This window comes from Oculina patagonica, chromosome 12, assembly GCF_052425735.1.
Source record: "Oculina patagonica isolate OP01 chromosome 12, crgOcupat, whole genome shotgun sequence".
Lineage (NCBI taxonomy): Eukaryota > Metazoa > Cnidaria > Anthozoa > Scleractinia > Oculinidae > Oculina > Oculina patagonica.
This window is the reverse complement of record NC_135769.1, coordinates 4,289,430-4,314,292: the sequence shown is the minus strand read 5'-3', so window position 1 is coordinate 4,314,292 and position 24,863 is coordinate 4,289,430. Positions and strand designations below refer to the sequence as shown.

The following is a 24,863-nucleotide window of genomic DNA, read 5'->3' as shown; positions in this document are numbered from 1 at the left end:
TAACGAGACGAATTTAAAAGGACAGCCCAACAGTCTGCTACTTTCCGCAATGTTGCGCGCAACTGAGCTGAAGCATATCACATTTATCTTATAGCTGACTTGTTAAAGGGGCTAGGTCACGGTATTTTAGGTAATTTTATTTATTATCGTTAATTAAGAGCTCTTAACTTCAAATTGGCAAAAAAAGTCTTTTATTGGCAAAATCACGGCTACATAACAAAGAAGGATGATTTTCGAGCATTGAAAATGACACTTTCATACAAATTGAGATAAACTTGAAAAAGTCGGGCCGACGTTTTTCGAGTTTACCCGAACGCAATCCGTTTTAATCTTCTTTAATTTTGCCCATCCATGCCCCTTTTTGGCCTTTCTGTGTTTCTTTTGAGTTCTTCTACAGTTTTAAGCCGTTATTGTGATATTTCAGTTAATTCTATGACAAGTTGGTCAGTGCCGAAATTGCGTGATATAGCCCTTTTAACTGTTACCTTGCAATATGGATGAAAAACAACAACAAAAAAGGACCTACCCGGTTCCTGATTCTTGGGAGGACTTAGAGGTGCTTTGTTAAGCGCAGTGGACCTCTTTGAATCACCAGAAAATGGTGCTTCCTCTCCGAGTCCCTTTCCAATTTGGACTATTCCTAAAACGAAAATGTACGTTAGGAAAAACGGTCTGTGTTATCACTGACAGTTACACGCCAAAAAAGGTTTGGCAAAATTAGACAATTAGAAGGTTATTTTACAAGTATAAGCGAACTCCACAGCAGAGCATTACGGAACAGTGGCATTATCGACCTACCCGAAGCCAAAACCTTATCGGGAAGAAGAACATTCAAACATGCTGGGGCAAGTGACTGGAACTCGCTACCTACAGAACTAAGAAAACAAACTAAACTATCTTCTTTTAAACTACAACTCTTTAAACATCTGAAAGAAATTGACGTTAAGAATTATAAATGCTCAGTCTAATTTTGTTATACCAATGCATGTTGATATATTTTAAAAGTAAATTTTAGGTAAATTATATGTATTGTAATTTTAATCTTAGATTTTGTTAAGACCAGCATTTTTTTTATAAATGCTGATAGATTTCTTTCCAGGTTAAATAAAGCTTTTATTATTATTATTATTATTATTACCTGAAAAGGGGCAGCCGGACGGAGGAAGATTAAAACGGACTACGAACGAAAAACTTGAAAAACTTGGCAATTTTTCGCGACAAAGCGTGTTCAACGAGATTTACTGTTGTGCCTTATTTTGAACTCCAGGTTGGATTTTTACATTTTACACACCAGTTCTCTCTGGTTAAAGCATCGTTATCAACCTACCGGGGGATACATTAGGAGACTGGGACTTCCTGCCGTGTTTTCCAGTCACAAAGCCAACATGTTGAATACTTTCATCTTCCCAGGGGATCAAACCAGTTCCCATAGTAACGCCGTTAGCTTCGTTTCTCTTCCTTCGCAGACTGTTAGATGGAGCATGTCCAGTGGTAAAAGGTGCGACATCTTTCTCGCTTTCACTGCTGCTTGGAGCAGGCCGCTAGAGTAGAAAAACAGAAGCGTTCAAAGTGATCACTACGTATGTTCTTTCTATAGCATCAGTACATTCTCAAGGTGATAAGAATTTAAGAAAATCATCAAGCACGAGACAGATTAATTTATCATTAAACAAGAAGCTCGGAGAGATTTAAACCCCGATATAAAAATGTAACTGCATTTTTGTTGATATCGCAGCTGTGCCGTATCCTACTTGTGTCTAATAATATACATACAAAAATTTCTGCATGCTCATTGGCTGAGAGCACGTCAATTAATCCCAAACAGTGCAGAAAGTTGAAATTAAGTGCAAAAAGTTGAAATTGAGTGCAGAAAGTTGAAATTAAATTGATTGACAGGAAAGTCGAAAAGCGCGCCAAAACAAAATGGCGGCCGTCGTCGGAGTGTTTGAGAGAGCAAACATCGAGCAAAAACATAACAATTCATGAAAGGTTTGACCGATTTAACGAAAGGTATAAGTATATAAACCAAAGTACTAAGAATTGGACGTTTGTACAGCACAAGAGAGGCTTTACGAAACTACTGAAAGCTTCCAATCGTGGATTTTCTTACGCGACGGCTCGTAAAGAAGAAAGATTACAAGCGTGAATTGAAGTTGGACATTTCACCGCCCAAACCAATACAACTGAATAAGGATAAAAGCACCCGATAATGCATGACAGAGAGCTTTAAAATTCCCTAGCGGTATCTGGATTTTACAAAGCCCAACAACTCCGTTATGTTTGAACGAATCGGAAAGGTAAGCCGGCTACGTATAAACACGGTTTGTTTGTCATCCACTTCAAGTGAAATTTTTGTATGTGTATTATTAACAAGTAATCACATGATTTTTCTCGTACAATTTGGGATAAATCAGCACGAGTAAATTTTTCAAAGACTACAAATTGCACTCGCCCTACGGTCTTGTGCAATTTGGTTAGCCTTTGAAAAATTTACTCGTGCTGATTTATCCCAAATTGCACTCGAAATCATGCGATTACCTATACATATCGCACGCGTGTCATACCACAGGCGTGTAATATCGCACGCGTTTCATAACGCACGCATGTCACATCGCACGCGTGTCATGTCGAACGCGTGTCACATCGCACGCGTGTCACAACCCACGCGTGTCATATTGCACGATAGCCACATCACACGCTTCAAAACTACCTAGTGTCACTACAACATCAGCTAGTAATAATTCTTACCTCGTCATTGTCCTGGTTCTGTAAAGCATATGTGACCAAAGTTCTGCAAAAAAGACAAACAAAAAGCGATGATAAAACCACTAAACATAACAAGCATATAACGTCACGCAACGCTCCTCACTACCAGCAGGGGAAAGGCGTTGCGTGACAACCAAAAACAAAAGGCCACGGAGTACTCTAAGGTAAAATCTGCTTAGTACCCTGAATCGTCGACATTTAACAGTTTGCTTCTCAGTTCATTTATGGTGGATATATCGATTGTGTCCTGCGCAGTAACGCGTGTCCTGGGCTTGAGTTTTACGGGGGGTCTGTCAGCTGGTACAGCCACGTAAACCGGCGAATGGCGACCGCTTACTAGAGAAGGATTGCTGCTTGTGAAACGAGTTGAGTCGACCGATGTAGAACTGGGCTTTGACACGGGTGGGTTGAATCTGTCTATTGCGCTTGGGGTCTGAAAGAAATAAAAAGATAATGTTAGCTTTAATTTCGTATCAGCACTGACCATATAATATTTTGTGAGTTGTTGACTGAAACCCTGAACGCTGTTCATCATTGTCATCTTTCCTCTTGAAATCGTTAAATGATCACTTACAGCTGATAAGAAATAGAGGATATTACATGGTTGCGCGGAGATATGAAATTTATCTTTAAGTGTTCAAATCGAACACTTGTTCCGAACTTTTCCGAAAATTTTCGAAGATATCCGAAGATGTTTCGACTTAATATCGATTAACTTTGGCCCATTCAGCATTGAAACATTGTCAGAAAATGTTTCGAAATCGATATCTTCACATGTGAAAATAACATGTTATTTTCACATGTGAAGATCATGATTTTTTCGCGCGAAAGATTTCCTGGTATTTCACTGATGTTTATATAATAAGTGCAACTCTGCTTCTCCTCACTAGCCAAATAACAGTAGAAAAAACTATTGTGTCACCAGGCAAAGGTGTGGTTCCCCGCTCAAGGAGGAAGTAGCAGTCTTTTAAATACAAACTGTCACTGACGCATTTCCATAACTTAATAATAGAGACCTTAAGAGATCCCGTTATCGGAATACGTGTACGGATAAATTACCGGTAGGCGTACTTGTACCCCTGAAAAAAACGGCTAGGATATCCGTTGACTTGCCCCAAGCCGCTCGTTTCGTGTCGGTAGAGTTACTTGAGTAAGATCGCTTTGAAATCGCGCGCGAGCTGACCGCGTGGAATTTATTTGTTTGTGTGTAATGCACGAAGCACACTGAATCGAGGAATGGTCTCCTGCGAATCTAACGAGCGACTTGAATCAAGTCTAGGTTAAACGGCGCCGCAGATAAAGTAAACATGGTATGGGAAGCGTAATCTCCTTTCCTTATCCGTACCCGGACATCGGGGTGTTTTTAAGTTCTCTAAAGTCCGAACTTCGACGAGCCTTGATTTCTACAGCAAGTGTACATAAAAACCATTTGCGGGGAGAAGCTCAGAAACATGCTGCATACGGAAAGGAATAAGCAAATTACTCACCAAACCAGTAGGATTTCTGTTTAACGACACCTGTCCATTGCCGGTGTATTTCTTCATGGGCCTGGGTCCAGCTAGTGGCGTGGGGTGCACGTGCGTGTCAGGTGCACTGAGCTGTGTAGTCACGGGTAGACGTGGAGACTGGGAATGAGTAGTTGAAGTCATTGTGGGTTTCAGCTGTTGAACTAAAGTGAAATGTACTGCGCGTGAGATAAATTAAATTTTTTGAGGTGACAGGCTAAATTGAAATTATGTTATAATGACAAGGGGATCTTCATGAACACAAAGTATGAGCTAAAAAATCGTCGTAGACTATTGTGAGTCGGCGCATTTTGTTAGCTATGCGGTCTTTGACTGTTTAACAATTAGACTACGAGCTGGTTTTTATCGAATGGTAGTTTAAGAGGGGCGAAGCTCTGAGATAACTATCAGTCGACAGAAACCCAGAGAGAGAAGAGAGAAAGAGCCGTCTAATATGTATAATATGTGGTTGCTACACACATCTGTTTTTTAAAATTTTATGACTTTTTCCTGATAAAAATCAAACTGTCCTGACCAAATAAATCCAAAATGTCAGATACAGTAGCCTCCAGTCGCTGATTCCAAAAGAAAAAACATCGTTGAGATCACAGTACCCTGAAACGTTTCTTCCAGTTTTCAATGGTATTAAATCAGAGGTGTTATAGCCGTTCTAATCTTCCCTGACTTTGCTTGAAAATGACAATTTTCCCTTGCTCAAAAAAAAAATTCCCTAACTTTTCTCTGACCTTCAAGAATTTCCTGACCTATGGCAACCCTGAGGAGGAGCTGGGGAGCTGGGTCTAGATCGGCCATGACGTCAAAAGCAGAATAGACCCAGCTCCCCAATGTGCGCGGTTTTGGACCCAACCGGAAGTGATATTTCACTATTTTAGAGCGCGAAAACGCGGTGAAAAAAAAGAGATTTTGAAGTTCTTTTTTCGATTTTCCCATCAGCATTCCACGTACATCCGATCAGGCAAATAAAAAAAACTGTGTCATATACACTTTAAGGAATACATACTTTCTCGTTTCTTCAAATTGCGTGTTTCGTCCTCTGTCCGTTGCCAGCTTATACCTTCCGTTGACACAGCAGACATCACTTTCTTACGTGTGGAATTCTTTTGACTAGCTTTCTTCGTTTTCCTTTCTTCCAATGACATCTGGGAAAAAGACTTTCTCAATTCTTGTTCCTTTACAGGTTTCGGCTCATACAAACGCGCCTAGAGAATGCAAAACAACAGCATACAAGTTAAGCAGTTCTTCTTTTTGAGGAATCTTCCTTTAGAAGTTAAGTTTTGTAACTTCTCTCTAAACTTTAAATACTTCGCATCACAAAGATTCCAAAAGTAGATTTAGAAAGATCTAATTGGTTCAAAGATGAAGTTTAAAGGGACTATGTCACAGATTTTACCACATTTTTGAACAGCCAAACTGAATTTATATTTGTGTTGTAGGAAACTTGAAAATCATAGTCCATTTTTATTAAAAAATTGCTAAATCAGAGCACTGAAACTGTTAACGAGCATCTTTGGCTGCGGATGGCTCAGATGGAAACGGATTGCAACTTGAAAAAGTTAGGCTAATGTTTTCAAGTTGTTTCCGCGCGTCATCAAATCGATATTTATAGCCGTAGCTTGATTTCTATCGCAAATTAAGGTTATATCTTCCTTTAGATGTTCAAAGAAAATGTTTTTCATGGGTTTAGTTGCCTACCACTAATTTCAGAACAGTTTAGACCAAAAATCTGCGAAATCACTAGCTCCTACAACGTGACGTTGAAAACGACACGTGGTGACAGTTGATATCACAGCTGTACGAGGAATAGTTCGTTCTTTAGCCGATATTCCAACAATGAGCAAGGGAATATTTCACTGCCATTTGTTCAAGTAAAAAACTCTCACACGATTAAAGAGAAAAAAAATAATCACCAGAAAATAGCGAGTCGTATAAAGTATCACGTTTTCTTTCTGTGAACTGCAAAGATTTTCGCGTTTGTCGCCTGTCGTATCTTCTTAAAAGTGAGCAGTATCGCTATTGTTATGAACGCGAGAATTTTTTATTATTACTGATGGATTTTAAAAGAAAAAAATCAACGCTAGAACATGACGTTTCGGCGTTATTCTGTCGCCGTTATCAAATGCAAATTATAAAGTTGTATGTTCTAGCGTCGATGGATACTGATGGATTTATTTAATTTTTGCGAAAAAGTTATTACAGTCAACGGCAAACTGAGTTCGTCACTTCATTGTATTCCATCGTTTTAACTAAAAGCAGAAAAAAGCCTCCTAAATAGTGTAAGTATTCGTGCTATAATTAAATCTTGGAGTGTTACAATAAAAAGTCTCCCTTATACCTTAGTACTGGACAAACAGTCCCCTTTAGGCTGCCAAGGAAAGTACGGATATGGTTGAACGGGAGTCCTGGGTTTGAGTAAAGGCGCTGGCTGGACCTCAGGCTCCTGTGCTATCATCCCGGCCGTCTTGTAGCGGTTGTTGTACATGGTGATTTTTCGCGCCAATTCGAGAGCTGAGCTGATCCGCTTTTCGTTTCGACTTCGGGGAGCCGGAGACGTGCATTCTACAAAATAAATACTGCTATATTAATGAAAAAGCACGAAATCGTTTTCAGCTGAATTATCGGTTGCCAACTGTACATAAGAGATTTTTTCTGTATTTTCAAACCCTCATCCGTTTTGTGCATTACAGTCTTAAACCCACTATTCGTTCACGCAAACGAAAACACAGACACAAAATTACTTTTGTAAGAAAAGACATTTAATTTCTAACAGCACTTTAGGTACCAGCGGTTTTTTCCAACTGCTTGGCCAAGTAAGACACCGCGAAGTGTCCCTCTTCCTCGCTTATTTCAAAGCCTTGGGATTGCGGAGGAGGACTGGCGACGGACCAACGACTTAAACTATCAAGAAAAAAAAAAAACAAGCATTCAGTTACAGGATGTGTTTATAATGCCTTTATCATTTCATACCATGAAAATCACTAGAGTGGTAAAATGCATTCCCTAACTTTCGTCTGGCGCTGCATTAATCTAGATCACGTGAATTAAAAACTTTTATCACGTGGACACTATCTATTTATCAGGAAAGCCAACTGAAAGCTTTTGTTCACACAAATTCTTGGACAACGATGTTTAAAATCGCCATGGAGGGACCGTTAAAAGTTACAACATCGCTGACAACGCTAACCACGTGACAACTTTTCAGATCACGTGTTAAGAATTGCGCTGTTTTGAATTCAAATTTATAACACTGAGCAGATCTGCCACTCTAGTCTAGGTTCAATAATAAAAGGGTCTGTTTTCGCTTTGCTGTGAGCTCCACAGATCATTAGTCGTACTTGCCAGTCCTTTCAGGAGAGGGAGCTTCCTTCAAATAGGTTGTACCATCAGTGTAACGAAAATGCGGAACCTCTGTTGAGAGAAAACAAGATGACGGAAAGACATTTTTTTTAATAGTTAGGTTTAATTATTAATTTTCTACATATACCTTATTATAGGAAATTAACGCTTGTGTTAATTAAGGTATTTGAAAAACGCGACTTAAATTAACGCGAATCGAAGGAAAAATACTTCCCAATAGGAAATAACGCGAAAGGGGGGTAACATTTCATGAGGAAATTAACGCGACGTACACAACAGGAACAAGTTTATTTCAACACTTGTGGCGTGTTATCTTAAACGAAAACAATGTTCGTGGTACTTTTCCTACTTTGAGCGTTCTTCACAGTATCTGATAGTGGCAGATAAAATTATGCTTTTTCCTTGGAGTCAAGAACATCTGGACTGTAACGAAATATTGGAGCCAAAATAATGGAAATTAACGTCATGGAAATTAACGCTCCACTTAATTAACGGCGCGGAAATAACGTTAACAAAAATTAACGCGACTTAAATTAACGCGAAAGTTTGAAATTCGCGTAATCATGACGCGTTAATTTCCTATAATATGGTAAATGCGGAACCTCTATTGAAAGAGAACAAGAAGTAAGAAAGACTTTTTAATAGTTAGGCTTAATTAATAATTTTGTACATATCATTAATACATAATTTAATGTTAATTGCACTTAATGTAGTTTGGCTTTAGCCTGTTTTTAGGAAGGTCCACATCAGCCTTTTAGTTGCCACTACTGACCTACGTGAAAAGATAAAGTATGTAGTATATGTTATGTATGCAGACACAACACGGTATAGGTCCAAAGCAATCAAGATAAAATTCTGCAAGAGAGATATTTACACAAGCATGAAATGAGAGCCAAAAAACATACCTTTAGACTCTGTTACCAGCACTCCGCTCATCATGTAGGCGTTGGTCACGGCTTCAAGGTAATCATGCTGCAAAGAAACGACACTGTTTAATAAACGCAGCCAACGTTTGACGGTCTTCGACAGGATGTCTCAGTTGGTAGACCGCCAGTCTACAGAACAAAGTTCTGGATTGCGCTCCCAAGCCCGTAAATAAACCCCCTTCGCTCCTAAATTTAGACGCGAAAAGCCCTCTGAAATTAACCCCATCATGAAGATACTAAGCTCCCTATTATATACTGAGCATGTTTTGCTTTTTTATCGTTTAAGTGCGTTCAGAGGCCTTTGATGTTTGTTTGACTACTGTAGAGTTTTATTTGTGCTTCATACCTTTATGTTTAGAACTCAATTAATAATAATAATAATGAATAATAAAACATTTATTTAACCTCGGTTTGATGGGGCTGTCGGCCTCTAGCAAAGTATGCTAATGTGCCGAGAAAAAAAGGGCAATAAAAAGACAACACAAAGAAGCATTGTCACGATATTTTAAGCCATTTTTCTGATTACTTCCAAATTGAAGTATACTTCGAAGTTATAATTTTCTAACATAAACAAACATCAAAGGAGTAATAAAAATGCAAAAATAACCAATGATGGTTTCGACTGATGAAGATTAAGACGGATTACTCTCTTGATTACCAACAACAAACTTGAAAAAAACTTGACAGTGTTGTTAAGAAGCGTTCTTCGTGACGTAGCTCCTTTGAATGCCATGCATTTCTTTGACACACCTATTAAAACTTTCTTAGATGAAAATTCCCTACCAAAGATAAGCCCAACCATAAGCCATCCTCCTTCACTAACCTCTCTCCCCCCCCCCCCCCCCCCCCCAGCCCCCTCCCAGTCCGCCTCCGTCTCCGCAGGGGATTTGCCTAAGGAACACAGTGCTACCGGCTTTGCTTTAACGCATGCAAATGCTTTAAAGACCTTCGCATGGTTAACCTTTCTGAATGGCGGACTAGGAACATTAACTACGGACCGACATTTACATTGCCAATATTCCCCGCAGACCAAATCTGTATTTGTTTCCAACCAGACTCTATGCTTGCATTTAGTTATTATGATACACAGTGGTGTTTAGTTACTAGGCCACTAACCCTGCATCCAGTACTGTCCATTCTGTACGAGCCGGAGACTGGTGTACAAGATCTACTATGATCATGCTTCCGAGGCTGAGGATTGTCCATCTTCATCCGCGCTGGACTGGGCTGAGCAGACCGCTGGACAGAAATTCCACACAACGTTAGATTAATGTATTTTCAACGGTGTATTTTAAGCACCAGTTTGGAAGTTAAAAGATACGATTTGTTCATTTAGTAATAGTTTTGCACGTAGAGAAGTAGTGGTCTAATGGTTAGATCGTCGGACTTGTTTAGAATCTGACAGTCTCGATGGTTAAAAACCTGATTAAACACTGGCGGAGCCCATCGAGATTAACCTGCAATGGACAAGCATCGCCTCCAGGAAGGAGTAGCAATACTCCTTTTTTTGCCCCAAAAAAAACACAAAAAACACCCCATATTCAGTCTATAGCTTGCCATTTCATGCTACAGAAACCGAAGTCAAAGCTCTTGGCCACTAGGCTCGTGGGCATTTTACCTTTTAAGTTGACTAATTCCACTTGCGTATTTCCCAGCTGCTCTGGTTTGGAACATAAGAAATTCAACTTAATACCCACCTTTGGATGATGTTTCTGATATATTAACTTCACTTCACCCGGCGGATCTTGGTGTTGCTACAATGGGTTTATATAGCAGACCACTTATTTACGTAAAAGTCAAACCGTAGTATGTCGCATGGTAAAAAAAAAAACGAGTTTTGCAGTGTAGCTCTCAAAATAATTATCAATAAGTGTTTAATTGTGTTCTTGGAGTGCTTTAAATGCTGTATAAAAACCGACGTTTCGGGGAAACCTCTTCATCAGTGTGAATGGCTAGTGGTATATGCGGTACAATACTTTATGCAACAAGTCCAGCCACTTCCAAGGAAATTGCTCGACATCCTAGCACCTAAGAAGCTACAGTCTTGGATAATTACCTAATTTTTCGACTAACTCGACTATTTAAAGTACTAGCAGCTTATTTGACCAGCCCCCTTCCCATATTTATGTTGTTCTGGAGTTTAAAATCCAAGGGAGTTAAAAATAGTTTTGCGCCCTTGCGAGCGAAGTGATTTTTGAAACGTGTGATAGACACGCAAGATAATAGTTTGTTTCAACTAGGACTGTTTAATAGAATTGTAAAAAGCCACACACAAATGTTCTAATACAATGTAGCGTCCCTTACCACAGATCGAGTCGCCACATCAGCCAGCAAAACATCCTTGACTTTCATGGCTTTCGCGCGCCGCTTGTTGCGTTCTTTTCTTGTCTTGAGCTTTTTCTTTCTCGATTCCTGGCCAGAAAACTATTTTATTTCATAACATATGACACAAAGACGTATCAGTGTAGAGATCATTTCAACTTGTTTTTAAAAAAAACTCTGTAAAAGCTCTAATAAAGGGACTGTGTCACGGCTGAGTTAAGTTTATTTCACTACATTTTGCCAAATACTTGCTATGAAACTTTATAAACACACAAAACCCAAAAATGTTTGCAAAGAGATTACGTAATCTATGGATCTAAATGACAAAACCACAGCTTCATTGCAACCAATTGTGTCTTTTGGGCGTTATAATTTAAAGTTACAAGCAAACAACAAACTTTCACCCAACATATTTCAAAAACCCATATCGCAATCCGTTTCAATCTTCGCTTTTGGCCATCCGTACCTTCTTTTGTATTTGGTGTGTAATTGAATTGTTCCTTCACTGTTTTAAGAGGTTATTTTTTACATTTCAACGAATTTGATGGTCATTTCCCATGCCTAAATTTAGCTAAAATCTCAACACAGTCCCTTTAAGGGGCAGCTCTAACAAAACAAACTTTTGATCACGTCTCACCATCTTTAGTCCTTCAGGAGCATAAATAAGATGCATAGGCAGGCCATCGGACGCAGAGCTGTCTGAACCACCAGTACTAAAGACGGGACAGCAGAGAATGAACTCAATTAGACAATGTCCTTTCTTAATATGATTACTCTAGAAAACCGAAGAGCAAAAATTGGAGCCCGGCGGTGTCTCTCCAGAACCTAATCACAGAGAAAGTCTTTCAGCCAATCAAAACAGCGCGGCAAGAGTGTCCACAACTCAAAACAGAGTAGTGCAGCCGGCGTTGTAAAGCGCGGGAAAAGTCACGTGGGCTTAATCACGATTGGCTCGCATTTTTCAACCTGATTGGCCGAGAAGAAAACATCTACACTCTGATTGGTCGTCGCGGGACACGTTGCACGACCTCTGTGAAGCAATCAGCGAGGTCAGAAAAGTAACCAAATTAAATAATCTTGAAAAGTCACCGGAAAAAGCAGCGCTAATGAAGTCAAAAGGTTGATAGTAGTTACATCATTATTTACCTTGATTCGATGTCAGAGGTGTAATTGATGTCAAGATCTATGTCAGACTCGGTCAGGTTGGGCGCTGCGGTGCCTTTACGTTTCATTTTCTCTAGGATCTCCGCCTTCATTTTTAACTCCAGCTCTCTTAAGATGGCTACATACTGTAAAAAAGAAACAAAATTCCGGGTTCGGTTAGTTCTTGGTTAAGACGTGAAGACGCACATGTTTCTTGAAATAAAATGTTAAATCAAAGGAACACATGATTAAGTTATTACCTTAGAGTCATCAGGATCGCAGTAATCCAGCAGCGTATCACATAAGTGATATCCCATGGACTCAAAGTCTGCAGTGTTAAAATGATACCCTGCGCGTTTACCCAGGGACGAGCCGCAAAATGTTGCCTGGTGAAAGAAAAAGAGGAGGGAAGCTTGAAAACATGCCTAGATCACAGAAAACCCAACAAAACGACTTCTATTTCATTGAATAGTTCTTAGTAAATGACAGGAAACTGTTAGAAAGCAAAACTAACCGATGAGCCACTAGATACCAATAAAACAAGATTAAATTTTATAGTGAAAATCACCGCACGATTTCTTCAATCAGGTTATAGTTGTTGTTGTTTTTTAAGTGTCCCTTTCATTTCGCTCGCTGACTGTCTAAGAAGTTTTGGCCACAAAGCAATACAGTTTAAAAAAATCATTTGGTACCTTTACTGAATGACAACGGTGCTATTTACTTAAATATCTTACCTCCATAGTAAAACTGTTCATAATTCCCATATTCCACATGACAATCCGACCTGTACCTTCCTGCATGTGCCCAAAAAGTATGTGTGGTCAGACAGTGGTCAAAGATTAGAAAAAAATTGACATGAATTGATCTACTGCTATAATTTGCAAACCTTGTTTTTTTGCACCTTGAACTTGCAGCCTTTAAATGAAAACTATGAAAGAAAAAATAACTTTATTAATCACAACATTATGATTAAATTATAAGTTCATTATATAAGAAATAGAAAACAGCAGTTTTCCCGCGTACGTCACAGCTTCCGACACATTGTTTTCCCGCCCAAAAGCGGCTGGCATGATAAAAACAGGTATCGCACAGTTACTTTTCTTATGGTTGGTGTACGCAAGTCGTTCATACATTGTCTCTACATTTTTTCACTCACGTAAACACACGTTAAAAATACGCGTCAGTGGAAATCCACCTTTAATGAAACATGATTTTGGATGAAGTTCGATTATTCTTTGTTATCACAGTAAAAGAGCGTTCAGGTATATTAAAACATAAAGTCGCTCAGTGGTAATTCCACGGAATACCGAACCCTGAAAGCACTTACATCTTAAACCCTCTTTTTCTTACACGTAAATACACAGTAAGCATTACCTTGCTCGGAGCGTTTTTAGATACCATCACGGGAAACACTCTTTCCCTCAGCCTTTTCAGGGGGTCAAACCGATTTTCGCAGCCATATATAAACACATTCTGCTTGCGGCTATGTCCGTGGAGATCGCAGTATAGAGTGATGTCTCGTTCCTCCAATAATCTGGAATAAAAAGAAACGTTTTGTGGATCATACAAGAACGAGGGTAGAAGAGAGTTAAACGAGCCTAGAGTACACTAGAGTTGGCATCGCCTTTCTGTCAGACGAGCGAAACATTCTCGTCGAGTATCAAAAAATTTTAGAAGGTTTAAATTGAGAACAAGCGAGACTCAATAGGAGCGTATGAGAGATTGTAAATCACGACAGCAAATTATCAACATTTCTATTTAGAACTGAAAGCTGCCTTTGCATATTCATTTGAGGGTAGTCATCGCATGAACAAAAATATACAAACTGAACAGATCTCAAGACTCGCGAATACGTTGTCCTCGGCGTTGCCATCCTGGTTGCAACTCCCTAATATTGGAGGTCAACTGAATGACCTCTGTTCAACTCTTGTCGGCCCTTGATCTCGTTTGATCATGTGATAGACCAGTTCATAGTGGCGTTTTTTTTTTTTTCAGCAACGTTTCTTTTTCGAAAAGGGTGCAAACGTGAACATTTGGGTAAAATAACTACCATCAAATTTTGCGTTTCAGGTTTCATGCATATGTTTGTATCTCACAGATCTAGCGCGCAACAAGACCAACAACAACAACTACTGTTTCTAACAATATATTTTCCAAAAAAAAACAGGAAATATTGTATCGGTCTAACAGAGAAATGCTGGGAAATTGAAAACATGACCACATTAAACATTTTTAGGGTGCATTTATGTGGCTGGACAACTGAAGGAGTTACGCTCCGTTTTGGCGATTGCCAAAAAATTTTAAATTCCCAAGATACATGAACTTCACACTAAACTGTCCGATAAATGATTTATTATCCTAACTGACTATGTTTATCACTCACTTTCGAACCATATTTCTGACATGCCAGATGGGAGGGAATGAATCTTTCAGGACTGTCTTGTAATTCCTGTTCAGATCTCTACCCGCCAGTGAACACCGATAGTTTCCAACAATAACTCCGTCTGGGTTTAACATGGGAACAATCTTGAAAATAAACGTGTCTCGCAGAAGCTGTGAACAAAAGAGAACTTACGTTGTTTTACTTCTCAAACATTCATATTCGACCCCATTCTATTGAAAAAACCAATCCTTGCCTGTGGCACGGGCTCATTGAAACTTTCAAATTCTGGCAAATTTTCTTTTTCCAAAAGAATATGAAAACATTTTCCCCATAACTCATTAATGATTGATTTTGAGATCACTCCTACGTCTACGTTCTAAAAGGGCTAATTTCAACCTTTGCATCGGGAGCATTGCTTGTTAGATAATCCAAAAGTCCTTTCATCATCCAACTTGAGTTTGTCTCTCCTGGGTGAACTCTTGCTGTCAATACCACTCCTTGTTTGGCCTGCAAATAATGAGAATTCACTATGAATTTTCTATTCCTTAGGGAGACACTGTGGCTGATCAGTTGGTTAGTACACTGCAGTTGAATCCTGGACTAGCACGGTTTTCATCCGTCCGAGTGTTTAAAGTAATTCGCAATTACTTTGTTTTTGCGTTTTCTACGCTTAGTGATTGCTTCAAAAAAACTTGCACCATTTTCTCAACCAATCATAAGTTAAACCAAATCAAATCGTGACTTGTTTTGCGTATGTCTCCCACGCTTCACGTCAGCTATTTGTAGCTCCTTCGTGTTTTTCCTGCCCAAGATCACAGGATTGCTTTAGTCCTTTAATTTGTGGTTACTTTGGTTTTGTTTTTACGACACTCAAGTGAAAACTGCTCTATTTGTAGTTCCTTCGTGTTTTTCCTGGATCACAGGATTGCTTTAGTCCTTTAATTTGTGGTTACTTTGGTTTTGTTTTTACGACACTCAAGTGAAAACTGCTCTATTTGTAGTTCCTTCGTGTTTTTCCTGGATCACAGGATTGCTTTAGTCCTTTAATTTGTGGTTACTTTGGTTTTGCTTTTACGACACTCATTCAGTGAAAACTGCGTTTAGCTTACCAATTTGATCACTAACTGGATTTGTTCTGGGTGCCCCCAAATTCGACGCCTCGGCCTTATTTGAAAAAAAGCCAACTGGCCCTGGTTGTTTAAAGGATGGATAACGTTATCCACGGGATAAATCGTTGTCCATGGATAGAACAGTTTGTTTTGCCAACACTTATCTGCTGGATAGTGATTTATCCAGCAGATTATTTATCCTTTGAACAATTGGGCCCTGCCGTCGGGGACTCTTTGTCCCACACTCGTGTCATGTTGAATAATTTCTTCACTATTTATCACCGAGCTTGAAATTTACCATCTTTATTATTACTACACATTTGATGATTTCGACATTGCTGATTCTAGCAGTATGCAGGACGCGTGTCACATATCAACCTAGTAAATGGCCTAAGCTCACAACGAGTCTCTCGTAGCTCAGTTGGTTAGAGCGCCCAACCGGTATCTGGGAGGTCATGGGTTCGATTCCCGTCGGGGACTCAGATTTCTTGTTTGTCCCATGCTCGTGTCATGTTGAATAATTTCTTCACTATTTATCACCGAGCTTGAAATTAACCATCTTTATTATTTACAACTGGGCCCTGATTCGAAACTGGTCTACCTCCTGCTGGTTGGGATTTTTTAACATTAACATTTGCTACTAAGTTCAGTGTTTGCTAACAATATTTAGCCCCAGGACAGTGGCTAGTTGAGATATTCAGTTTGAAACCTTTCTTGCTCTTCGAAGTACACAGCACTTGACATCAATATTCTCCCCATTTTCAGAGCAATGATTAAAAGACTGGAAAATGAATCCAAACAGATTTGATAGCATGAATGTTTACCTCAGCATCAGCTGGCCTTCTTGATGGGTTGGTCACTGTCAGCACATAAACAAAATTCCCTGCAAGCGTGCGGCATAACACTCTCTGTTTACAAATTCTGGATCGTACTGGATCATTCCTCAAGTTTTGCAAATATTCCTTGAAAATTAAAACAATGTACAACAATACATTAAGTTGAAAACTACACAGTAAACAGTCCAAATGTCTGGATCTATATTTCAAGTATCTCAAAGGAGCATGGCAGCATGGCTGAGTGTTTAGAGAGTTGGACTTGAAATCCAGAGGTCGCGGGTTCAAGTCAAATTCTGGCTACTAGCTGGTGTTGTCCTAAGTTCAATTATTCGGCTATGTTTGTAAGAAAATAGCCAACTGGTCTGCTTCCTGCCAGTTGGGATTTTTAACCATGTTATGTTCATTTCAAATACTTGGTTTAGTGCTTGTTCACATTGGCCCTGAAAAGTGCCACTCAGGGAGTGGTCAATTTCTAAGTATAACTTTATTTATTTCAAGGGACTTCACCATGAGGCAAACTTTATTATTGTTACTAAGGCCTTCCAAGGGGTCTTGGTGACAGGGGACATTGCTCCAAAAATTATAGCTAAAAATGTAGCGACAATCTTGTTCCAGAGCATCGACAGCACTGAAAGAGGGTATATTTGCGACAGCGACGTTTCCTTCACCAAATAGGAGACAAGTGAGTTCAATCAAGCAACAAAGCGACATCAGAAACCCCCCTTGGAAGGCCTCATTATTGCAAGGCATGGGCAGATCTACTATAGCTGTAAGTAGTACATGAATGTGGGACAAAGGAATATTTATTTCGAATTCAGAGCTTGACTTAGGGCCTGTTTACATGATTCCGGAATGACTTTCATTCCGGAACGAGTTCATTCCATCCCCATACATTTCTCTGTATCTGTTTACATGATACCGAGACGAAAGTCAAGTCATTCCGGAATGAGTTCGTTCCGGTTTTCATTCCGGAATGAAAGTTTCGTTCTGGAATGACATTTCATTCTGGTATCATGTAAACACAGAACGAATTTCGTTCCGAGATGAAATCGCAACTCATGAAACCGCATACGGACTCCACAGTTTGAATTCAAAGCGAGAAAACGTAATAGCATTTACTGTTTAGCCCAAAGGAGCAGCTCTATGGTCAAATTACTCGTTAAAATCGCAGATACGGCCATTAATGGGCACAAAAACATGTTTGCGCGAAACATGCGCCATGTTGTTTTGATCTCGCGCGAAACATGCGCCACCTTGTTTTGATCTCGCGCGAAAACCGCGCACGTGAAAATGCCTTTGGTTGAACCGGTCGACGCTGTCATGTGAATGCAGAACGAAATTCATTCCGGAACGAGTTTCGTTCCGGAATGAAAGTCATTCCGGAATCATGTAAACAGGCCCTTACCTGCAAATCAGTGTAGGTGTATGGGTAGCAATGAGCAAAGTAATATGTGTCGTCTGCATTTGGAAAATCACATGTCCAGGTTAAGGAATAATGGTACTTGTCTTTTGTTGTATCTTCACGTCTAAAATAAAAAGTAACATGTCTTGACAATTTGCAAGAAAGCCACAAAAACACAATTTGCAATCTATCATTATAGCAGAAGAGTTTTGCTCAAACTGGTGGAGTAGCAAAGCTACATGTTGTATCATGCAACAAAAACCAGATTTAAGTGCCAAGCTCTTGGGCCATTTAGGCTCATAGGCTCATCAAAGGCCATTTTTTAAAAAGAGGTTAAAAAAGATCATTTTTATTCAGTTACTGCATTACTTGATAGCATTCTTGTAGTACTTGATGTTCTCTCCACTTCTGATCCAACCAATCTTCTTTGTTGCTGCATCCAGTTCAGAGTACAACAAAGGTCTCATACCTTCATTATACAAGCTGCCAGACTGGTGTGGAGAAATTAAAAAGAAATCAGTAGCGTACTCCACCCAAATTAATACTCGCAATGGAGGCTAATGCAGGTAATCTTTTCAAATGTAAATGACATGATGCTCTTTTTAATGAATGATATTCCCCCACATCAGCCTCCATTCCAAGCTAGTTCCAGTCCAATACCAAGAATACGAATACACCTGTAGGTGTAATAAAGTATTTTAGTGGCTAAATAAAGTATTGTTGTTGTTGTTGTTGTTATTGTTGGTCTACTAGCAGCAGCCACCCTGCCTAAGATAGATCAGCCTTGATGAAATTAATTTGGGAGTGTTGCAACAAAAAATATACATGGGGCAATAGACCATTTTACAGTTGTCTCCTCAGTGACCTGGCCTTTGAATGGAAGTGAGGCTGGAGGTGACCTTGTTTTGATACAGACCTCATTGCTTTTGTTGTGTAAATCATGTTGTTTTGATGCTAACTAGTTTGCATTTACATGATAAAGCAGGGAGGTTTGTATCAATGCAAGGTCACCTACAGCCTCGCTACCATTCAAAGGCCAGGTTACTTGGAAGGCAACTGTAAAATGGACTATTAGAAAAAAAATATGTCTCAGTCTAGATAGCATTCAAGAAGCCACAAACTAAACTTTACAACAGCCAATAGTTATTGGCCAGCATCATCGACCCACAGTGCACACAAAGGGCTACAGTTACATGATTGTACATCTGTGGAAGGCCTTCAAGCTAAGGGGGCCGGCAGAGTTTGGGTGGATTGCTTTGCTGGGGTCTAGCCAACTCCTACCCCATCTTAGATGAAAAAAAGGTCAAATTTGCGGGCCCCTGAATTGCAAACCCCATTTCAGTCCAGAAGTGAAGAGGATGTTTTTTTTTTTTTTAACTTTTCTTCATAATACTTAACATCTGCTATTTATTTTCATATTATTTCAAAACAACCTGAGTCAGGTAAGCAGAAGATATATTAAATAAAATGTGATATAATTACATGTATGTGCTTCATAGAAGGCAATCATGCTAATTAAAGCTAAATGAAGGGAAAGCTAAAGCTGGCAATACAATGTACTTTGAACAATCTCTTACTTTGAGGAGATTCATGATGGTAAACTTGTACTTGACAGCTGGTCTTGTGTTCTGAACTCTGAAGTAATACCACTGTGTGTGTTTGTTTGTGTACAGGTCATTTCTCAGCCATAACTGGTATTCAGTGTCGGTACTAAAACCAAATCAAATCACAACCATCTTCCACTGAATATAACAATGGTACTCTTAAAATTAAAATAAACTAATACGTTATTGTAACTAATTTTCGCGGGACTTAATTTTCGTGATTTTCAAAAAATCGCAAAAATTATTAAAGACCCGCGAAAATTTATCTCAAACATTTTCTATTGTATTTTTTATGTTAATTACGTATTTTTGGCCATTTTGCGAAAATTAAGTCCTGCGAAATATGCCCGTTCCATTTTCGCGAAATTAAGTTCCCGCGAAAATTAGTAACAATAAGGTAAATATATCTGCATAATTTTTTTTTTTTTTTACTGTTAATATATTGTGGTTCAATTTGGCACAATTTGGTACTTTCCTTTAATCTGGTGTATGGTTATTACTTATATGATAATGTATATAAAACAAAGGGAAATACCAAATTACAACAAGGATAAAATTGAACCACTACATAATCCTTCTAAAGCAAATTATATATAATTATAATTATTTAATATAGATAAAGATAATTGTTTTTATTATAACTTACACTTTTATGGCTCTCAAGAGATTTCCACATTCAAATCGAGCCTCAAACAGCAGAGTACGGTCATCAGGAGATGCAAGCTTGTAAAAAGGTTTGTTGGAAATTTGACTGCCCCCAACTCGTGACCTGAGAAACTAAAAGAAAATAATTAATTGCTAAAAATTGTATATCACTCCAAGATACTCTTCTTTTAGGGATTGGAGGAATGATACAAGGCTGGGAGTAAGGTTCATTCAATCTTCCCCCCCGGGGGGGGGGGGGTTTTTTTTTTTTTTTTTTGGGGGGGGGGACAGCACATTAAATTTATAGATTACAGAAAGCACTTTTATTAAAGTAGTGACTAACATGTACCTGAAGGTAGATTTAGTGTTGTTACTCACATATTTCTCAGGACCAGGTTCATTGTTAAATACAACTTTTCCTTCCTCACAAGGTACCTTTGTCAGACTTAAATCATCAGGTGTTTTCTCTGTGATTTGAGAAAGAAAATATTAAAATTTATTGTACTTCAATTTAAGCACCTTACAACAACAACACCTCTTTATTTGCCCTTTCAGTTTCTTTTTACATAAAAAAGCAATACAGCTTTGATGTTACTAAAGCTGTATGAACTTAAGACAATTACTACTCAAGCTGATGGCACCCAATTTTTCCAAAATACAGCAATCTAGGATTTGACATAATGTGATTGTGCAATGCAGTCGTTGAGTCACGTAGCCCACAAAAATGACCACTGCTCACCACTAGAGTTCTCAGTAGCTCAGTGGTTAGAGCGTCTGACTAGTGCACCAAAGGTCATGGGTTCAAATCCCATCTGTGAACTCAGAATATATTTCTGAGTTCTTCTCTCCACCCTCAAGAATTTGGCTGCTAAACGTGGAAGCCCCTAGACAATCTGAGGTGGCCATCCTTCATTAAACAATAAGTTGTCAAACAAACAATTAATTGCATACCTGGCTTAACAAATGGTTCTGGATTTCTTGGTATGTACTGTATATGTTTGGGTCGAGTTGGTAAAATCTTCATCTGAGATGGCCTGTGAAAATTAAGAACCAGAGAGATTAAACTATAACCTAAAGGCTGTGTCAAAGAACAGTGCAGTCTGATTTAATGTCAGGTACAGGTGTTGTGTATATTGTAACTGCAGCTAATTTTCTTTACCATCTTGGTGAAGACTGCTGCCCTTTATCTTTAGAAAATGCATACAAATTTCTTGGCTCTCTAAGCTTTGGTACCTGAAATATATAATTTAATTAATTAATATTATTATCAATTGTATAGTACAAATTCAAATCTCATATTAAGTTTTACAGGGGTAACAAATTATGATTGCAGCTTTTTAATTCAATGTTGAGCCATCCATTTAGAAAGTAGTTGGGTCAACTTGTTGCCATGACAATTTCTAATTAATTTATTGTAAGTTATGAAAACTGTGCAGACTTTAATACTAATAGTTAATTCTTGAACACGGGGAAATTCTTGAAAGAACAACCACGGTAACTTAAGATACTGTTTCTTGAGTATTTACTCCAATAGTGCATGTACTGTCTATTAATTTTTGACAATCATTTTGAATTCATAACTAACCTTTTTCCCTCCCTGGTAGCTGAAAACAAGCTGTGTTGTTCGAGACTCCTTGTCAAATTGCTTTAAGTCTGAGGAAAGGTATGCAATTCACAGTCAATCTCCTTCCCAGAGCCTACATTCCCCTAGACCAGTGGTCGGGAAACTCAACGGCTCTGGGCTTATCAAAAACCGAAACCAGAAAATCCTGGCTCTGATTTGATTGTTCATTTGCGCCAGAGATTGTGGTGAAACAAACAAGTTTTCGATAGCCACTCAGATTCGATCGCCTTTGTGCCAGGCTTTCAGATTAGCCCAGAGATCTTGATTCCTCCCTCCCCTGTGGGTCAAGATTTTCTTAATCCTGTGGGAACCCTCCCAAAACTCCTTTTAAACGGTGGAAATCAAGGGGGCTTTGGCATATCAGCAGTACTGCCTACTACTGGCACACCATAATACTCAAAAGTATTAATTATTGCAGTCTCTGTGATGGCCTTTTATTGTGGTTTTCAGTGATATGCAAACTCTGAAATTCAAAATCCACCTTAAGTTTGTGTTTTTCACTGCCATGGATCAGTCATAATTCATTAAGGCCACAGCCAACGAACAGAAACAAACAAAATGCCGGGATCAAAATCTACCAAACACAACTGACAGGCATGACCTTTTGACCCAGTTAAAGTGAACTTCTGCTTCCAGATCCGAGATGATTGACGGCAGCAAAAAGTGTAAACCGTTGGTTGAGGATTGAATTTCAGAGTTTGCACGTATCACTGAAAACCGCAATTAGTCGAAAACCCAGTAATGTATTCCATCAGAAGAGCCCAATAAGCACACATCAATGTAATTTGACCTGCAAGTAATTAGTTGTCAATTTACAGCGATCAAATTACAACAATTTCGGAAAGTTGTAACTGAGCACGCAATGCATGTAATCTCACTTTAATTAATATATAAAAATAGGCCCCACTTTACCCAGTAAGTCGCTGGGTAACTCTAGCAGACAAGTTATTTTGTTTACAAACTTTCTAGACAAATCAGAGTCGAGCTTATATTTATTACGCTGCTTGAATAATAGCAGTACTTAGTAGTTTATATTATTTTAATTTAATTTGTTGAATATCTTTACTAACTTACCAGGAATATTGAACGGAGCAATAGCTGACGTGCAGGATCGGTTTAATACCTCATTATTTTCGTCGCTTTGTGAGCTCTCATGAACAACTTTATCTTTCATTGGTTTTTGGAAGATCTTATCAACCGAACTCCCGCGCCTGATCAATTGATACAAACTCGTTCAAACCTGCAAGCGCATCTCATCGCAATAGTGTGCCTGTATAAAGTGAAAATGTGTCACTGTTAACAGAGCTATTGTGAGGTCAAGTGCGCTATCTTTAAAATATTTACAGTACAGAGCATTGAAAACAACAGAAAACAATGGCGGCAAATCACTGATCACTTACTCTAACAACCCAGCGTGATCCCTTTTTACCGTGTCACGCTCGATTTTCAGTGCATCTTTCCTGCAGATTATTCTGACTGCGATAGAGCAGGATCCTTAGTCTTTACACTAGATAAATCTTATCATCTTGACTTTCAGCAACTTCTATTTAGGTGTGAAATTTGAACATAGTTTACAGCAACAGCGAATCGCCGAGGTGACGAGTCCAAAGTTTTTGTCCCAGGCTTCTCTCTTCCGTTGACAACTGCATTGCCGTACAGTAAGTACCGAGGGATTCTTGAACCCCCTTGCAATTTTTTTGTTTTGTTTTTTGTTTTTGGCTTTCGCTCTCTACCTAGTTTTCGCACGCAGATTAATCCAATAATTTTATCTCTGATGCAAAAAGTCCGCCCTGGGAAAAAATAAATTATTGCTTGCAGTCTGTTTTTCTCTCAAAATTATTTTAATAACTGCGCGCTCCTCAGACCCATAGTTTAGAGGGGACTGGTTAGGAAAACTGGCAAATTATAAAGGGCAAAACAATATTGCGGCCGCCGATGCTGACGTGACCAGAATTCTGCCCCCAACAGGGCCTAAATCTAGAAAGTTTTCTTTGCAGGTTTATCTTTGGCCCATTCCAAATTTTTGGCTAAAATTGAAGTGCTAACCTTATTCTGGTCTAAGAAAGCAAAATTTATAACCCTATTTTACACTTTTTTTTACTTTCAAAGATTGGTTCATCAAACTGATTTCAACCCACAGGCCCCTACCCCTCCATCACAACCTTGCCACCCTATTTCAGACTACAGCCCAAACTTTCAATGGACACCTTCTATAGGCAATTGCGGGCACACATATCTTGTAAGTGGACAATTTAACAAATGCTACATGAGTCAACAACTTTTCTCCACTTACAGGAAGAAAATGATCTGTTTAACCTTATACATGTAAACATCACTGTCTTTAATTCTTCAGCTTGCAAAACTGATGTACTTATCTGGCACTAAATTAGTTTATTATAATATAGAGCAGTTTTCAATTGAGTGGCCAACCACAATACTCGTCGTAAAACCAAAACCAAAGTAATTACTCTGGCCAATCACAAAGGACACAGACAATCCAGTGAACCAACCAAAACTCGAAGCAAATACATGAAGTTGGCATGAAGCGCGGGAAAACGTGCGCGAGCGAGTCACCCCACAACAATTGGTTTTGGTTTTACTCCTGATTGGCCGAGAAATTTGCGCGAAATTTTTAAACCAATCACTAAGCATAGTGAACGCAAAACCAAAGCAAATGCAAATTACTTTCGACACTCAAGTGAAAACCGCTCTAACATGATCATTTATCAATTTACAATTACATAACATTCCTCTTACCAGGAGCCCATTACCCAGAGTGTTCAATTTACATACTGCGTCTGTGAAACAGCGTTTTCACAAGTAGAGTTATTTTAAGATAATAATTATTTTCCTGCAAATTGGTTTTTGATAGCCAACCACAAGCGATTTCGTAATAGACGGTTGATACATAACTACAGTACCTCGTCCATCAGGAAAGTAAACATAGCGGATACATGCGAGGAAACTTTTTTGGAGTGTTCTGACAGCATTTCAAGCAATGATTTCAGTATTTCCTCGCAAAGTAGTAGCTGAATACATTGGAAGCAATAATTTTTACGAGAAGGGCTGAGCTAAAAAAAATTAACTTGAGAAAATGCGGTAGCAGAAATAATATACAGAAGTTGCATGTTCCAGGTAATGGTCTCCTGCTCTTAAATATTTTTTTTATTAAAACCAATAATTATCCTGTTAGCCCAAGTAAACATACATCCCTCTTTTTGTA

General features: G+C 38.8%; 1 protein-coding gene across 2 annotated transcripts in view; it reads right to left on the bottom strand.

The window, feature by feature from the left end:
- Positions 1 to 24,180, bottom strand: part of LOC144631703 (uncharacterized) — a 26,519-nt gene extending 2,339 nt beyond the window's left edge. Inside the window, exons 1-33 of one of the 2 annotated variants that reach the window (XM_078490210.1) lie at positions 23,972 to 24,180; positions 23,041 to 23,790; positions 22,715 to 22,910; positions 21,602 to 21,669; positions 21,176 to 21,249; positions 20,968 to 21,050; positions 20,395 to 20,483; positions 20,018 to 20,148; positions 19,345 to 19,477; positions 18,137 to 18,258; positions 17,771 to 17,891; positions 16,354 to 16,491; positions 14,817 to 14,927; positions 14,421 to 14,590; positions 13,412 to 13,571; positions 12,924 to 12,965; positions 12,772 to 12,831; positions 12,298 to 12,423; positions 12,041 to 12,183; positions 11,532 to 11,607; positions 10,877 to 10,996; positions 10,270 to 10,326; positions 9,689 to 9,811; positions 8,552 to 8,618; positions 7,625 to 7,697; positions 7,072 to 7,187; positions 6,625 to 6,848; positions 5,293 to 5,491; positions 4,254 to 4,435; positions 2,949 to 3,199; positions 2,749 to 2,791; positions 1,328 to 1,541; positions 527 to 640 (exon numbers count right to left, since the gene is read on the bottom strand). In XM_078490210.1, the coding sequence (XP_078346336.1) occupies positions 527 to 640; positions 1,328 to 1,541; positions 2,749 to 2,791; positions 2,949 to 3,199; positions 4,254 to 4,435; positions 5,293 to 5,491; positions 6,625 to 6,848; positions 7,072 to 7,187; positions 7,625 to 7,697; positions 8,552 to 8,618; positions 9,689 to 9,811; positions 10,270 to 10,326; positions 10,877 to 10,996; positions 11,532 to 11,607; positions 12,041 to 12,183; positions 12,298 to 12,423; positions 12,772 to 12,831; positions 12,924 to 12,965; positions 13,412 to 13,571; positions 14,421 to 14,590; positions 14,817 to 14,927; positions 16,354 to 16,491; positions 17,771 to 17,891; positions 18,137 to 18,258; positions 19,345 to 19,477; positions 20,018 to 20,148; positions 20,395 to 20,483; positions 20,968 to 21,050; positions 21,176 to 21,249; positions 21,602 to 21,669; positions 22,715 to 22,814 (3,730 nt within the window). In that variant the 5' untranslated portion in view covers positions 22,815 to 22,910; positions 23,041 to 23,790; positions 23,972 to 24,180. The remainder of the gene's footprint in view (positions 1 to 526; positions 641 to 1,327; positions 1,542 to 2,748; positions 2,792 to 2,948; positions 3,200 to 4,253; positions 4,436 to 5,292; positions 5,492 to 6,624; positions 6,849 to 7,071; positions 7,188 to 7,624; positions 7,698 to 8,551; positions 8,619 to 9,688; positions 9,812 to 10,269; positions 10,327 to 10,876; positions 10,997 to 11,531; positions 11,608 to 12,040; positions 12,184 to 12,297; positions 12,424 to 12,771; positions 12,832 to 12,923; positions 12,966 to 13,411; positions 13,572 to 14,420; positions 14,591 to 14,816; positions 14,928 to 16,353; positions 16,492 to 17,770; positions 17,892 to 18,136; positions 18,259 to 19,344; positions 19,478 to 20,017; positions 20,149 to 20,394; positions 20,484 to 20,967; positions 21,051 to 21,175; positions 21,250 to 21,601; positions 21,670 to 22,714; positions 22,911 to 23,040; positions 23,791 to 23,971) is intronic. The other variant, XM_078490211.1, reaches the window with a different exon arrangement.
- Positions 24,181 to 24,863: the final 683 nt, after the last annotated feature.